This window comes from Drosophila miranda, chromosome XR, assembly GCF_003369915.1.
Source record: "Drosophila miranda strain MSH22 chromosome XR, D.miranda_PacBio2.1, whole genome shotgun sequence".
In the NCBI taxonomy this organism is placed as follows: domain Eukaryota; kingdom Metazoa; phylum Arthropoda; class Insecta; order Diptera; family Drosophilidae; genus Drosophila; species Drosophila miranda.
The window spans coordinates 7,423,949-7,440,264 of NC_046674.1; the positions used below are offsets into that span (position 1 = coordinate 7,423,949).

General features: G+C 47.0%; 1 protein-coding gene across 12 annotated transcripts in view; it reads left to right on the forward strand.

Moving 5' to 3' along the window:
* Nucleotides 1–16,316, forward strand: part of LOC108151436 (protein furry) — a 49,565-nt gene that overhangs the window by 5,269 nt on the left and 27,980 nt on the right. For 7 of the 12 annotated variants that reach the window (XM_033386724.1, XM_017280040.2, XM_033386725.1 and 4 more), the window contains exons 2-14: nucleotides 2,811–4,474; nucleotides 4,863–5,203; nucleotides 5,265–6,661; nucleotides 6,735–6,969; nucleotides 7,029–7,211; nucleotides 9,546–9,689; nucleotides 11,214–11,381; nucleotides 11,450–11,599; nucleotides 11,683–11,852; nucleotides 11,933–12,087; nucleotides 12,156–12,266; nucleotides 12,335–12,489; nucleotides 14,565–14,728. In XM_033386724.1, the coding sequence (XP_033242615.1) occupies nucleotides 2,811–4,474; nucleotides 4,863–5,203; nucleotides 5,265–6,661; nucleotides 6,735–6,969; nucleotides 7,029–7,211; nucleotides 9,546–9,689; nucleotides 11,214–11,381; nucleotides 11,450–11,599; nucleotides 11,683–11,852; nucleotides 11,933–12,087; nucleotides 12,156–12,266; nucleotides 12,335–12,489; nucleotides 14,565–14,728 (5,037 nt within the window). The remainder of the gene's footprint in view (nucleotides 1–2,810; nucleotides 4,475–4,862; nucleotides 5,204–5,264; nucleotides 6,662–6,734; nucleotides 6,970–7,028; nucleotides 7,212–9,545; nucleotides 9,690–11,213; nucleotides 11,382–11,449; nucleotides 11,600–11,682; nucleotides 11,853–11,932; nucleotides 12,088–12,155; nucleotides 12,267–12,334; nucleotides 12,490–14,564; nucleotides 14,729–16,316) is intronic. The other 5 variants (XM_033386728.1, XM_033386727.1, XM_017280043.2 and 2 more) reach the window with 1 other exon arrangement.

Here is a 16,316-nt window from a genome sequence, read left to right on the forward strand (position 1 = left end):
CGAGACATTTGATTGTTTTTCTGACGCTGTTGCAGTTTTTTTTTTTTGTATTTCGTTTGTGTTATTTTGTTCCGCTTTACTTTGGTTTTAGCTTGGCCCAGTGCGATGTATCTGATGAATCGGTTGGCGAGAGCGAGAGATACATTCATTCGTATGTGTGTTTTCGGGTTCGTCGCACGCCCCTCTTGGAAGTGGGTGTGCTCTTCGGGGGACGAGTGTGCTGTCGTTGTTGTTATATGACACATCCAAAGAACTTTTATAAGAACGATTCCGAACCGTTGGGAGGACGGAAGATTTGGGAGCGAGCGTGCTAATACGTTATTAATAATACGAATGGGAATACTCACAGTATATGCATATCGGTTTGTACATGCATACATATGTTTTTAGCATTTTTTTGTTTGAGATTTCATTGGTGTGTGGGGCCGTCAGATATTTCCCATTTTCTCTCCCACATGTCAAACATTTTTCAGTTGTTTTTCCCCTCCCGCACACATTATTGTGTCTAAACTGCCATTGATGATTGCACACAGAACATTCATGTCGTTTACATATTCCTTTTTGGGCTATTTCTTTTGAACATTTTTCAATGCTTGTTCTTCCTGACAATCGAGGATAAGCCCCTAAACCTTTATGTACCTCGTCCCTCGTCAGTCGTTCCTGCAATCGCCCTTGTACTTCCAATTTGATCAATTATTCACCGAAAGCGACAACGGAACGGAGCAACCTTTACCCTGAACTTTAACGGACCTTCGTTTTGGTCTGGCTTTTGGGCACCGAACTTCTAAACAGCTGAAACTACGTCACGGCCACACGGCTCTTACATTCCGCATGCCGCATGACACATGGCATATCGTTGGGGCATCCATTATTTATCCGCCGGGGGCACCAGCGACAATTGTACTTGACTCTGAGCCGCTGCCACAGAGGACATTCTATTGATTGACTTCGATTTTAAAAGGGAACAATCCAGAGGAAAGGAATTTGAATGTTGCCCTTGAATGTGATATGTATGAGCCCCTCACAGATAATTTATAGATGATTTTTGTTGACCTCAAAGAGCAGGAATACCTGGCTATTATTGATTCAATGAAAGGCATTGGATGTTCTAAAGAATAGAGATAGTAAAGTACTATACCTTGTATAATAAAGTATAGGTAGTATTCATCAGCGTATCTATTCATTTTATTACCGTGAAAGTCGTTAATTTTTTCATTGCATTGCCCAGTTGTATTTCTTTATCTTTAACTGCACGAAAATTAGCGACATGAAGGCCAATGATTGATATGAAAATATGATTAAAACTATCAATGAAATGCACACATTTAAAAACAAAAAATACCACACAAAATATTATTTACGCCTGAAGCGAAATGGGACAACAATGAGAGTGGCTCAAAAAATGGGAATGGTTTCGGTTTATTCCAAAAGAAAAACGAGGAGAAACTTCGTGTCGTACCCTCCTCTAGAGGGCGCAACACATTACACGACGAAGAGTGTGTGAGAGAGAGACAGATAATGAGAAAGCACGTGGAAGGCGTTGCGTAGCCACTGCAAATTGATTTCTTCCTTCTGGCTATAATACTAATCCGATCTGATCCGTATGGTATCTTTTAAATTGTTGATGCCACAGATTTGTGTGCTTTGCGGGTGGGGAAAGGAGCGTTGAAATTAACTTGATTTAGTGGGATATCACAGGAATCTGCACACAAAATTTCTTTGCTCCTAGCTCTGATAGTCTCTGAGACAAGGCTCAATCGATTCGGCTATTGATGCTGATCAAGAAAATATATAAACGGTTCCTTTTGAGAAGAACGTCACGCACATCCACTTCCTCCACTCTTTTTGAGCATCGGGTTTAAGAACAGCTGATTTTTTGGGTTCAAGCAGTACAATATTCCTTCCAAAATTATTACATCGATCTCTGTTCGTGTCAATCGAAACGCATGTGTCAATTCGCTTGTGGGAAATTTCTACAGCGAATTAACGTCATTCGCCGCGTCATACGAGGCAGAAAGTTCTCAGTAATCGACATCGATGTCATGATCAATTTCCTACGAAGTTTCTGGCCCTTTTAATTGGTTTTTCCTTGAAACCACACAACCCTCCTCCATGTCGTTTTCCCTCTCGTTTTTAGTTGGAATTTCGATTTTGTTTTGAACCCTTATCGGCACCACAAAAAAAGAGATCAGAGATATGAGAGATATGGCGGGGGAATCGTGTATTGTAATTATTGTTTTGCATATTTTGATTTTGAAGAGTGTTTTTTCGGTTGGGGGTTGGGCTGGAGAGAATGGGAATGGGAATGCCATCAATCAAACAGGCCATATGGACGACGATGTCAGGCGAAAACAGTTATAACAGTCTTGCCAATTAAGATATAAAACCGCCAAGTTATACGTCGGATGATAGCCACCGCAACGAAACTCAATTTAGAACCAAAGTCCAGAATCGGACGCGTAAAAAGGGAGTGTTATTCTTTCGGTTTTTGGGGCGTGTTACAGACACTCCCCTACACCTCACACCCCCACATCTTGTGATAATGATGATGTTTATGATGATGATGATGATAATTTCTATTTACAGATTACATTTTATAGGCGTGTCCTAAGACCAGAGTTTTTGTTTGGGTAACAAAAAAATGCCACAAATCAACCAAAAATTCATAATTTCTTATACACATGAGCGCTAGGCGTAATTTATTGTATGATTTGTGCGTAGAATGAATCATTTTTAGCAAATCCATTTAGAAAGAGTTGAAGAAAAGAATCGAATCGAAATTAAAACAAACTTATTCCCCCCTTTTTTAGGCACAAATCAAAACCCAAATGAGCAACACCTAAATGACTCTGCAGTCGGCGGCGGTTCGCCCTCCACTAGTGCCAGTCCCAATACAACCGGAGGAGGAGTAGGAGTAGGAGTAGGAGTAGGGGTAGGGGTAGGAGGAGCAACACCCACAAAGAGCCCACAGCGTAATGCTGCTTTCCAGGAAGATGCTTATCAGGCGACTCTGGCTGTCGGCAGCGTTGGCGGTGGCGATACCGTCGATAACAGCGAAACAACGCAGCAGCAGCAGCAGCAGCAACTGGTGGACAACAGCAGCAGTAGCGCAAACGCGGGATCCCCGGGCGGCAGTGGCGGTGGACAGCAGCAGCGTCATTCCATAAACTCAGCCGAGTATACCTCAACGCCAAAGACCAGTCGGAATGGTCCGAGCAGCACTGGAAGCGGCGGCACCACGTCGCCCATTAATTACCAACTGCCGGGCGATGAGTATCCCTATGGGATCGAATATGAATCACAGCAGCAACTGGAGTACCAGCAGCAGCAGTCGCACCAGCAGCTGCAGCAGCTGCCAGTGAGCAGTCTAGAGCTAATCTCATCGTCATCTGCATCCGCATCTGCATCTGCATCGGCCTCGGCATCGGCTTCGGCATCGCCATCGCCGGCTATTGCCTACCAGAGTGTGCCTGCCAATCGCCAGAGTTACGCCTCACCACCGGCTTTGGTCATACCACAGCGGCAGTCACTGTTGCCGTGGGGCGCCCACTCGAGGAGCTCCATCATCAACGTCCTGCCCAGCTACACGCAGGCGGAGATGCACGCTCTGGCGGCGAGTGTGGCCGGCGTGGAGCTCTCTGGAGCTCCGCGTCCCGGTGAAATTGTGATGCGGAACCTCTTTAGCGATTTCACCGCCCAGGCGGAGAAGAAGATCGAGCTCGTGATGCTGGAGAGTGCGGACAAGAACCTCTCGAAACTACTGCAGCGCGGCGAGGATCAGCAGTTTGATCAGCTGCTCTCGGCCTTGGGATCGGTGGCCGAGCACTGTCTGCCCTCGCTGCTGCACACGCTGCTTGCGTGGCATCGCCGCCAGCTGTCCGACATGGAGATTAAGAATGATCTCAAGAAACCGCCGCCCACCAGCAGCGCGCAGGCGTCTGCCAACAGCAACAACAACAAGCCCGCGGACCTGGACTTCCAGCTGCAGCGTCGCGAGGCGGCAGTGGAGTTTATATTCTGTTTGGCCCTGATTGAGATACTCAAGCAGCTGCCGTTCCATCCGGGGCACGAGGATCTGGTGCGCAGCATCGAGAACCTCGCCTTCAAGCACTTCAAGTACAAGGATGGCCTACAGAACAACCCGAATGCCCACAACATACACATGATCGCCGATCTCTATGCGGAGGTGATTGGCGTCCTGGCCCAAAGTCGCTTTGCGTCGGTGCGCAAGCGTTTCATGAGCGAACTGAAGGAGCTGCGCGCCAAGGAGGCCTCACCAACGACCACCCAGAGCATCATCAGCCTGCTGATGGGCATGAAGTTCTTTCGCGTCAAGATGGTGCCCATCGAGGAGTTTGAGGCCTCGTTTCAGTTCATGCACGAGTGCGGCCAGTACTTCCAGGAGGTCAAGGACAAGGATATCAAGCATGCCCTGGCCGGACTCTTTGTGGAGATCTTGGTGCCGGTAGCGGCGGTAAGTAATAACGATCCGCGGCCCGGTACTCAGTCAGTGCATACCTACGTGATTGGTTGGTTGATGCGTGGAAGGAGAGATCTCTCCGCGATCTCGGGGGGGGGGGGGGGGGGAAAACTTAGAGAGAAAGAGGGGTGCAAGGACCGCTAGCTTTGTTCTAATGCTAGTTCCTGCACTTCGCTTATCCTCCCTTTCACATATGTCTCTCTCTCTATCTCGCTCCCTTCCGAAAGGATGCTCACACTGCACGATTAGGAGAGAGAATGAGTAAGCGCATGGAAGGGGCACTGATATATGTATTCCTAAACACTTCGAGTACCGGGTGGATTAATGACTGGAAATGTTCATGCCTCCTATATTACTTGATCCTTTTTCTCGCCCTTGGCAGGCCGTCAAAAACGAGGTGAATGTCCCTTGTGTGAAGAACTTTGTGGAGCTGTTGTATGTACAGACGTTGGATGCCTCCACAAAGTCCAAGCATCGACTGGCACTCTTTCCGCTGGTCACCTGCCTGCTGTGCGTCTCGCAGAAGACCTTCTTCCTGACTAATTGGCACTACTTCCTGGCCATGTGCCTGAGCAATCTGAAGAACCGCGATGCCAAAATGAGTCGCGTGGCCCTGGAGTCGCTCTACCGCCTGCTGTGGGTCTACATGATACGCATCAAGTGCGAATCCAACTCGGCCACGCATTCCCGCCTCCAGAGCATTGTTAACTCGCTCTTTCCGAAGTGAGTTCATGGCCGGCCGAAAGTCATTTGCTTTTCTAATTGCACTTTCTTCCAAAAACAGAGGCTCCAAGGGCGTTGTACCACGCGACACGCCGCTGAATATCTTCGTGAAGATCATCCAATTCATCGCCCAGGAGCGTCTGGACTTTGCGATGCGTGAGATTGTCTACGATCTGCTGTGCGTGGGGCGATCCATAAAGCTGATACTCAATCCAGAGCGCATGAGCATTGGCCTGCGAGCCTTCCTGGTCGTTGCCGACTCGCTGCAGCAGAAGGACGGCGAACCGCCGATGCCCCGGACTGTGCCGGTGCTGCCATCGGGCAACACGTTGCGGGTGAAGCGGACCTACATCAACAAGATGCTGACCGATGACACGGCACGTAGCATCGGCATGTCCACGTACTTTCCGCACGTGCGAAGGGTGTTCGTGGACATACTGCGGGCCCTGGACGTGCATTACGGCCGACCGCTGATGATGACCAACACGCAGAACCAGAACAAGGAGCCGGACGAGATGTTATCGGGGGAGCGGAAGCCGCGCATTGATCTTTTCCGAACGTGTGTGGCCGCTGTTCCACGCCTGATACCCGACACGATGACCGCCCACGAGCTGGTCGATCTGCTGTCCCGCCTGACCGTCCACATGGACGAGGAGCTGCGCATACTGACGCACCAGTCGCTGCAGACGCTGGTCATTGACTTCCCGGATTGGCGTCAGGATGTCGTGCACGGTTACACCCAGTTTCTGGTGCGCGACGTCACCGACACCTATCCGCAGCTGTTGGAGAACTGCACACGCATCTTGTTCGTTTTCCTCAACATTTGGCGCTGTGCGATCAATGTGAATGGCAACAATACGACCAGTGCCCAGAGTAGTGCCCCCAGCGGTGGCACGGCCAATGGGGCCAACGCAGCACAGCCAAAGGCAGCGGCAGTGGCGACAGCTCCGACTGTGGCAGCAGCAGCAGCAGCTGCAACTGCTACCGTGGCCAGCAAGGATACCACCAGCAGTCAGCTGTCGAAGCAGCAGCACCTAAATACCGCAAGCAGTGCTGCCAGCAGCATCACCACATCCAGCGGCATGTCCAGCATCACTCAGCACACGGTGCTGAATATGGCCAGCGATGCGAACAAGAAGAACGAGATACCCTTGGCCACCACGCTCCATTTTGTCGAGGGCTTCGCCCTGGTGCTGCTCTGTAACTATCGTCCGTATTTGCGGAAGCTGGCCGCCATGATTCTCAAGGAGGTCAAGAATCTGATGCGGGCCCTGGGCATACCCGAAACCGAGCCGCCACTCATCGATGTCATGGACCGCTGTGTGCCACCGATTGTGGAGAAGTGTCTGCCACTGTTGCCGCAAACGGAGAAGACGGCCATACTCAATGCCAACTGCATTGACCTGCAGTGGATAGCCGAGCGCTCGAGTGGCGTCTGGCTGGCAGGACTCACAGACGGTAAGCGAATGGGAGCGGTAGCACCAGTCCTTTGTAATCCAATCTAACCTTCCTCCACATCTCACTCTCACAGACAACTCAAAGTCTTCCACATCCACGCTCAACTTGTCTCAGGCCAGCAGCTCAGCGGCAGCTGCTGCTGCCGCCATTGCCTCCACTCCACAGCCGCCATTCGATCCCTGGGCCACCTGTCTGTTTGGCCTGTTGGAACGTCAGCGCATCCTGCAGCAGTGCCCATCAGCTGTGGCCCAGGCCTGGCCCATTTGCTTTACCCGACTCAATGCCCTCTACAGTGTCATAGATCCCACGTAAGTCTCAGCATGACTTTAGACTCTGGAAAATCGTTTAATGCTGGCCTTCTTTGCAGCCCCGTTAGCGACAATCGCGCCTCATTGCTGCGCAGCTCGGCGCCCACCAAGAAAGTGCCCACCGAGAGCCAAAAGGATTCCTATCTACGCTTGTGGCGCAATCAGGTGGCCTGCGCAATGCGCCTGGTGCCGCAAATTCCCAGCGTAGCGGTGCGCTGTGCCTCCCCCGACCTGAGCTTGAGGTATGTATGTGGGTGGCCTTCAGGCATCCACCACCCCACCCCCACGATAGCATTCAACCTTCTCTCACCTGAAACTCAACTCCAGCAACAGATCCACAAAGCAGACACACTTCATTTTATATTTGTTTGATTAACATTCATTTATGTTGCGCATTCAATTACTCGTACTCGTACATTCTGCACGAAAGCATCTCGGGTTGCATCTGATATCTCGCATTTGAATGTTATTTTTATCAGTGTCCTGTGTCCCGTGTCCCGTGTCCCTATCCCGTGTCCCCTGTATTATTTGTCTCTGCATCTCGCTAGCTTTGCTCCCGCATTCACTGCGGTTCTGTGTGGAGTGCAGTGGTTGCGGTGGTTGCGGTGGTTGCGGTGGTTGCGGTGGTGGTGGTGTTTTTGGGTCTGTCTGTGCATCATGCATCCCCACACACACTCACACCATCCTATCTAAAAATCTGCATACAATTTTTCACTGTCAGCCACACACACAAACATTAGTTTTCTGTTTGTTTTATACATATTTGGGGATATGTGAGATTTTGCATTAATTCAACTCTGTCCACCCTCTCCATTTGCAAAATTACTCGTTAATTAGATATTTGAATGCAATTTAATATATTTTAATGTCGCCCTTCAATGTTACCCACACGCCACGTGGCGTAGATTTAGTTGTTGTGTTTTACAATGCATGCTGCATAAAATTAGCATATTTAAAGTGTAGTTAATGTCATTCAGTGTCGTGTGTCGAAGGATAAGCAAACAGAGTATCGTCCCAGTGTCAATATTTGGGTACTCGCTTTGATTAGTTTGTTTATAATTAAGTACACGCTCCAAAATGGCTGGGGTGGGGAAATATGATAGATAGATAGATGGATAGATGGATTGGTGATGGTTGAACTATGACCAGCAGTGAAAACTTGGAGGGCACCAAGGTTAGGGTTAGGGTACTAAAAATAGTAATGGCAGTAGCTTATTTCTATGCCCTGCTGAATGCACTTCCAATTTTATAAATAGCAGCTTGTACCTATTTTTATAAATGCATAAATCGGGGGAGAGGAGACCAGCTATGCTTTTGGGGTGAGAAAGGGCTTGGCATCTCTCTGGTGAATGTCAAAAGGAGTCTGGTCTATCATTTAATTGCTATTCATTAGCAAATTGAACTAATTAAATCAAATTAAAGTCTTTTCTTGTGTGCAAAAATAAGTTGTTGTGGCTTTCAAACACAGAGATGCTGTCAGCTACAGGTAATTCGTACAGGTTGATGGATGAATCGCTTTAGTAGACAGACACTTTATATGGCATATACTCTGTTTAAAAAGGGAAAGAATATGGGGAGTTTTATGGTATAGTGCCTTTTATACTGGAATTTAACGATTGATATGCTTCCCCTCACATATAACACTGGACTGTCGTTTTTATGTTTAAAACTACTATTGATTGATCTAGAGTTATAGTCTATCTATAGTTGTCTGTTCATTCAGGCAAGATAGGCTGCTGTTTGACACTGCTTTTTTGAACTTTATTTCAAGGATTAAAAAGCTCTCAGTCACGTGTAAACCCTGAATGATGCCGCACATTAGATGGGTTTACATACGAGAATGAGGATTAGTTCGAATCAAATAGAGCTTCCCGCTTATGAGAGTGAAATGATTAAGCGAAAGCCTTATAGTCATATTATTTAGCATATTAATAGGCAGCTTTACGATTTAAATAATGTGGCTATTCGTTATTGCATTTAGAATGTATGTAAAAAATATATTTTTGGTATTTTAGTCTCGTTTTTTACATCTTAGAGTACGTTGAGTGATTTAATTTGAATATAACTGGATTATAATCTGTAAAAATTGCACTCATGAAAACCATTTTCCATCCGCATCCATTTACAAATGTTGACCCAAAGGGTAAATGTCAATAAAATATATGGGATTTTACAAACGCACAAAAAAAAAAAAAAAACGCTGAACCGGAAAAAGCCACATTCAGAGAAAAACACACACACCCCCATTGTATGTACTCGAATTGTATGCCCATGACCACGTCCACCCCCACCGCCCATGTCCACACACACACTCACACAAACAAATCACACACACGCGCATATTCGTTCAGAGAACCCCACCATGCATCCATTCCCATTGTAGAGAAGAGCAAACAGTTTGGCAAAAACTATTTAATATTTGCCGAAAGCTGCGTTAATAAAATGTCGATCATGCAAAACCATGAATCCACCAACCAACCAACCAACCAACACCCATCCATGTCCATGAAACACTGTCCGCATTCACGTACTTTGATGTTTGTTTCGATATCTATATGGAATATTGTAATTTATAGTTTGCAAGATCAGTCGGACTCGCGTTCGCTGTCCGATTCCCTGGACAATATACCATCCAATGTCTTTGGGCCCGAGGGAATTGTCACGCGTTTCACGCTGCCGCTCTCCTACGGACGCAAAGAGGCGCGCCAGAAGCGACTCGGGTAAAGCAAATAATAAAAACTAAAATCAAAATACCAATTTCCATGTCTTGTATAAACAACACAACCTTTATATACAAACACCAATATATTATATATTTATATTTAATTATCCGATAGTTCTGTGTGCTTGTTTTCCCCCGTGTTTTTTGTGTAGCTTTTGGCATGTAATTGAATTTTTTAGAATGTCGTTTTGAAATTAATATTTGCTCTGATGCTCTCTCGAACCAGTAATTTCCATTCTTAGTTTTCAAAATGCTGTTTTTTGTTATGTGGATTTGTGTATTTGGAATGGGAGGATGGCAGTAGAAGTGGCTCTTTTCGTGGTGGAAAGCACTCGATTTACTCGATTCGAATTAAATTTGATATAATTTAGTATCATAAAGTTGAAAACTATTTAACAATCCCAGTTATTTAGCTTAGGCTCAAAAAATCTTCAAGTTGTTGTTTATTTTCTGCAAGCTTTTATTATATCATATACGTTGCCTCCCCTCTAGGGAGTATTGTAAGCCTTCGGCCTGTCTATTTTGTCTACGCTTTGACTCCTAAATTTCTTGCTTGTTTTCACATATGAATTTATGTATTTTCCTTTGGCTCTCACGTTTCTATTGGCCTGATTTCGTGTCGAGTGGTTGCCATATAATTTGCCAAACAATTTGCTCGTTTCTTTGCCGCCTTCCCCCCCACAACCACCCAAACCGGTCACGCCCCCTTGTTTGCTGTGTGCTGAAAAATAATTTTAAGACAAGTATATTTATTTTTCAAATAGCGCCAGTCCCCCGCACTCCCTCCCCACACACACAAAAAAACATCCTCCGCAAGAGCTTTCCTTGGCTTTGGTTTCGTTTTTCTGGCGTTGTGTGCAGCAGTGAAAAAACCAGAAGAGAAAAATTAAAGAGAAAATGAACAAAAGAAAGAAAGATTGTTATTTGCTTGCTGTCATTTATTATTATTATTCGTAGCCCCTCTTCTGTTGCGGCTGCCTCTATTGATGCTTCTCTCTGCCTCTCTGTGTCTGTGTAAATTTTCAAATGTTCACCGAAGCAAAGAAAGGAAGACCACACGCAACCCCCAGAGTGGTGTTTTTGTATTTTGTGCATTGCTTTTTAATTGAAAAACAGATTTCGAATTTAATATTCATAATGTTTATCGTTGGAATGCAGGAGAAGAAGGATTGTATTGTACCCTCTATAGATATACATGTATACATATTGAACGTCCGTCTGTGGAAAAAGTGAACAATTCTGTCGAGAGCCTGCCAGCAAATAAATTTAAGAGCCAGGCCCGTGTGCATCGTTTTAAGCCTAAATAAACTTTATGGACCTTTGGTTAATGATGGATGGCACGACCACGACCCACGAACCACGACCCACGACCCTGCCAAGGCGACACAGACGACACGACAAAGTCGAACAAGAACCACATTAACAGAGATTACGAGTACTGGCCCTCCGGGGAGAGCTCTTCTTGGCGCCCCGTCAACACTGTTTGACACTAAAAATCCCTGGCTATAAATTTGTTTTACAGCTCATCGCCGGACTCCCTGAACGCCGATCGCAGTGACAAGTCTGCCATGGGCAGCGCCTCGCCCCATGCCCTCTACAAGCTGGTGGTGCCCCTACTGCGCTGCGAGGTCGTCGATGTGCGGGATGCCGCCGTCAATGCACTGGGCCTGATAAACCACGACGCTCTCAAGTAAGCACTGAATCGTTTGCCCCTCAATTTGTAGCATTTATTCAACAATTTGGCTGTCCCTCTGGCAGGGATCTGATGGAGGAGCTGGTGCTGTACATACGTGAGGCAGTCGATCGCAAGCAGGAGAACATGAGAAGGAGACGCCGTCGCGATGCCCTGCGCCTGCAGGTGGTAAGAGTCCTGGAGAAGATTGCCGAGAATGGTACCTTTGGAGTGAGGTGCGTACCCATGATTGGTGCCCATTGAAGCATTGAAGTGTGCGGCCCTCATTAGAAAGTTTTCGTCAACCGTCATTTTGCAGCACCTGCGTGCTGGAACGTGACACGATGTCGCTGCATCCGACCTTTGTCGAGTATATCGAGGGCGCCATGGCCTATTTGATGGCCGAAACGGACAAGGACAACCTCAGCATACGCGAGGTGAAGGCGCACTTTTGCAATTTCATACGCAAAATGATTAAGAACTTCTCATGTAAGCCCTCAAAGGAATATATGTATCTGTCCCATCTGTAGCAAGACTGATTGCCGCCTATTCTTTTCGCCTTATGTTAGTGGAATCCTGTGCCACGCTGCTGTCGCGCGACCTGAAGCGTAATCTTTTCAATTTGTTTGCCACGTGGTGCGGCAGCTTCTCCAAGCCGCTGAGCATTACATCGCAGATTGGCCAGACCCTCGAGGAGGAGAAGCTGCAGTTCAGCGCCCTGCAGGCAAGTATAATCCACAACGAACCCACCCATCGATTCCCAAAAGTCTTAACCAAGTTTTCGCGCCCCAGGCCATGTCCGCTTTGCTCTGCTGCGGCCATATCTTCTATGCGCCGCACCTGCAAGACGATGGCATCATATACAAGTGGCTGGATCTGCTGCTAACCTCAAAGGACGAGAAGGTAACACCCCCGCCCACACACACACTCACTGAAACATACACATATTTCCGTTCTTACACCACCAACAGATCTACCAATTGGCTCGGGATACGGTGGTGCTGCTGCTGGAATCCAACCCGGATATGGGCCAGCTCCTTGAGTGGGTCATCGATCGTTGCTATACATCGACTCCACGCGAAGCGGATGCCTGCTTCCTGGCCCTGGCCTCGATCTTCAGTGCCAAGTAAGTGAATTGAGGGGGTGAAGGCGTACATGCAGGGTGGAGGGCGGACGGGGGACGGAGGTAGCAGCGCTTAATGTTTAAGCGCCTTACGTGCCCCTTCCCGTGCCCGTATGCCCCCGTTTTAATTTGTTTCAGCCCGTTATCCTCCACTGCCTCCGTGCCCCACATCGCTCGTAAGCTCATTTCCAGCCTCCATGGCAGAGGCCGCTCTGGGGGGCACTTAAGTATCGTTTCACGTGTCTGTCGACAATGGAATCGCTTTAAATTTATACGCACGCAGACACACACTAGAGCCCACAATGCGGGGCACGAGTGTCTGACAGCCTATTTGTTCAGGCCATGCACGATTTTTATTTCCGCTCCTTATTTTTCACTTTCCCCCATAATGTTGGCCAGAACACGAGGAGAACAGGAGCATTTCGTAGATAAACATTAATATGACAGCCGCATGCATGGCTCATTGCATTTAATGCACGCCAAGACACAGGCGGCGAATGTTTCACGAATGAACTTTGGAAATCCAAGGAAAAGGGATGCCAACGGAACAGTCCAGGGAACAGTCGTTTGTGGAGCCACAGATATACGCACTCGCCGTGTCTCGTGTAGTTTTGAAAGTTGCGGCAAAGGAGATACCACTTTGCTTTTGATGTTTGTTAATTTTACACGATGTCACCGCGGCACACCGCAGCAAACGAGTTTCAGTCAGAAGCAACACGTTGCCGAGCACAATTCAGTTTGATAATTGGTTTGCATGTAAATTTCATGGAAGCCTATTTGCCCGTCTGCCACATTAATCTCAGCCTCAGTCTCTGCCGCAGTCTCGCCGCAATTTAAAGTTTCCACTGTGCATGTGTCTCTGGCATTTGGTTCATTGAATCCCCTGCCTCTTATCGTAACCAAGGCAAACACTAGTTATGCGGTTTTTCCAAATCGAGGATGTGATCAGGGAAGATTGCGGCACCAGGGCCTTTGTATCTTTGTCGGCTGGACCTCGTGTCTGGGATTTAATGTGAGAGAAGAGCAAGCGTGGAAGATTCTTTTTTACTTTTTCTGCAGACCTATGCCAGGCATTTGATTGGGGAAGAGTCTCTCTAGCTGCAACAGAGTGCATGTGGCAGCCACATAAAAAACGGAAATATTTCACATTTTATTGGACAGAGCGTGGAAAAGCGGGCCGGATAACTTTAAATTGTTGAACAAGACTTGAAAAATCCTTGACAGAGCAGAAAGGAAACGCAAATTCCAACGAACTTGAGGCAGAAATTGATTGATTATATCGGAATATTGTGTCTTGCTGGTGGCTTCGCGGGTCTGCGGGTCTGCTGGTGGTGGCCCGGCTTATCGAAGGGCAATTTGGGTCTGACAAATGGCCGGCAATTTGGCCATGAACTTTGATCTTAACGCCCAACAGGAATGCGCTGAAAAGGCCAATTGGTTTTGTGAACTTAAAGTTTTTGCTCTTCCGCACACCATTTATCGCCTCTTGTGTGCGAGATTCGCCGAGAGAAGTGTGTAAGTGGCAGAGATGTTTTGTAAGTGGAGAGATCTATCTTTGGTGGCGCTATCTTTCGGTGTCTTTCCTTCCTTATGAGTGCCAGGTCCTGGGACAGCCAAGTACAACACACGCCCGTAAACACAACGACTAATAATAGGTATTAAAACCCGGTACTTTGTTGCCTGCCTCCACGTGTATCGTGTGTGCGAATGTAAAGCGAAAATCGATTTGCGTAAAATATTCACTTGCATGTGGGACTTCGCATGGTAAGTCGTGTGGAGTGTCCTCCAAATGCTGTTGCCCAGGGCACCAACTGCGGAGGGGCGCGGACATGTGCATAGACTTGTGCATACCCGTAAACGCAGACAATAAGTTGGAGGTATGCTTCGACATTTAAATGGGTCTTAATTGCATTGCCTCTGCCCGCTCTGTGGGATAATTAAAATTGTGCTTAAACTCAAGACGAACGCCAGTCGTCCACAAGTCAACAAGTCATTAAAATACTCTGGGAAGCCACTCTTCCACTTGTACGTTTATTGAGGCTATTTTTTAACATGAATTTGGTATTTTTGTATTGCAGGGAATATCCGTGCGACCATTACACATCGGTGATAACCGTGACGCTCCTGATGACGGGTTGTCCGCGCGTGGAGGTGCATGCCACCGCCCTGCAGCTGCTGCAGATCCTGGACAAGCGCTTCTTTGGCAGTGTCGTCGGGACCCTGCACAACGACAGCGAGAAAGGTATGAGCTCTTCCTATTGACATGGCAACAAAACAAACAACTGGTGATGGATGGTGCTGGTTGGTGCTGGTGCGCGAAATAAAATGAAAATGCTGTCTAAGACTTGGCGCAAAACTTTCGTCCCGGGGGATTGGATCTTGTAAGAGAAAAGGTGGGCGCTGCAACAATGTTCATGCTAAGTAAATCAAACAGTTGGCTTTTCTTTTGGGTCTGCAACGAGAGGAGAAGCTGTGAAAAGAAATACGAGCCAACTGCAAGGGTTTTCTATAAACTAAGATGCTAAAACAGTAACCTAAAAAACTTGAAATTAACAAGTAATTAGAGGTAGCCTTTCAGGTTTGAAGCTGCTTCTGCCCTTTGTAACATGTACCTCATTGAGAAAAAGAAGCTCGAATGTACTTAAACAAATTGGAATTAAGTTGAAACTGCCTTCGTTTATTTCTCAATCAACTTATGAAGTCAAAGCTGTGTAACTAAAGTGAAGTCAAAGTAGTTTGGAGTCGAGTTTACTGGGTTTTTCATGGGCAGAATATATTATCAGGTAACCGACGGCATCCGCTGGAATTATTTCCCCTGAAATTAAGGCTTCGCACTGGCACTGCTCGCCGTAATCCTTAATGTGTTCACAATGTGTTTGTGTTTGAGTTGGTGGCCCCTCAGCCCCATCTCAGGGCCCAAATCCGAGCTTGTGATGGGCCCAAAGACCCTAAAGACTGTCTCCCGCAGTCGAAGAGGTTACTCCTGCCATCCCATTTTCCCCGCAACATTTCCCAGTGCGTCAAGTTTCAAGCGTCAAGCGTCAAGTGTTGTTTATTTTTCTTGCTGATGTTTGTATTTTGCATTTTAATTTCATACACCTTATTGATGCTGTTTCCTCTGGAGGTGTGTGTGTGTGTGTGTTGGGATTGCGTGTGTATTTTATTGCATTACATAAGAAGCTTTGGGATAAGATACGATTCTGCTGCTCCTAAGGATGCGTAAATTGTACCCACCGTTCGTTTTTCTTTTTCTTTTTCTTTGATTGGATTGAAGCTTGTTTACATTTCGCTTTTACTTTCGATTTTCGATTTCTGTGGGAGTGTGCACTCGAACTTGTACTCGTATATTTTAATCCTGGTCCTTGAGAGCCTTTGTCTTCAGAAATTGAAACTTCCGTTTGCCTTGTGCCCCCAGTTAAGCCTCGAATCGACGGAGGCGACTCTATAATTATATAGATTACACTCCAGCATTACTTGTGTTTTTTGGGGGGAAAACACAAAACTTGGCGAGTGGCTTGTCTTGGGATTTTGGGCTGTTTACCCAAATAGCATTACCCAGGCAGCCCCACCCACACATTCGAAACTGTCAGAAAAATGTAAGGTCCTCCTTTGACCTTTTTGACCTGTATTTGCACTAAGCTGATGAAGTTTCCTCCCTCCCTTGTTGACGCTGTTGATGCATCCTTCGTGCTCCATGCGCCATGCCCCGCCATCCACCTCAGAAAGGTAAAATTTTAATATCAGGCCTCCATCGGACAAGCTGTGTGGGCGGGGGATAAGCTCGAGCCTCGAGGGATAAGTAAATAAGGATGAGATCTCATTTCGCCAAT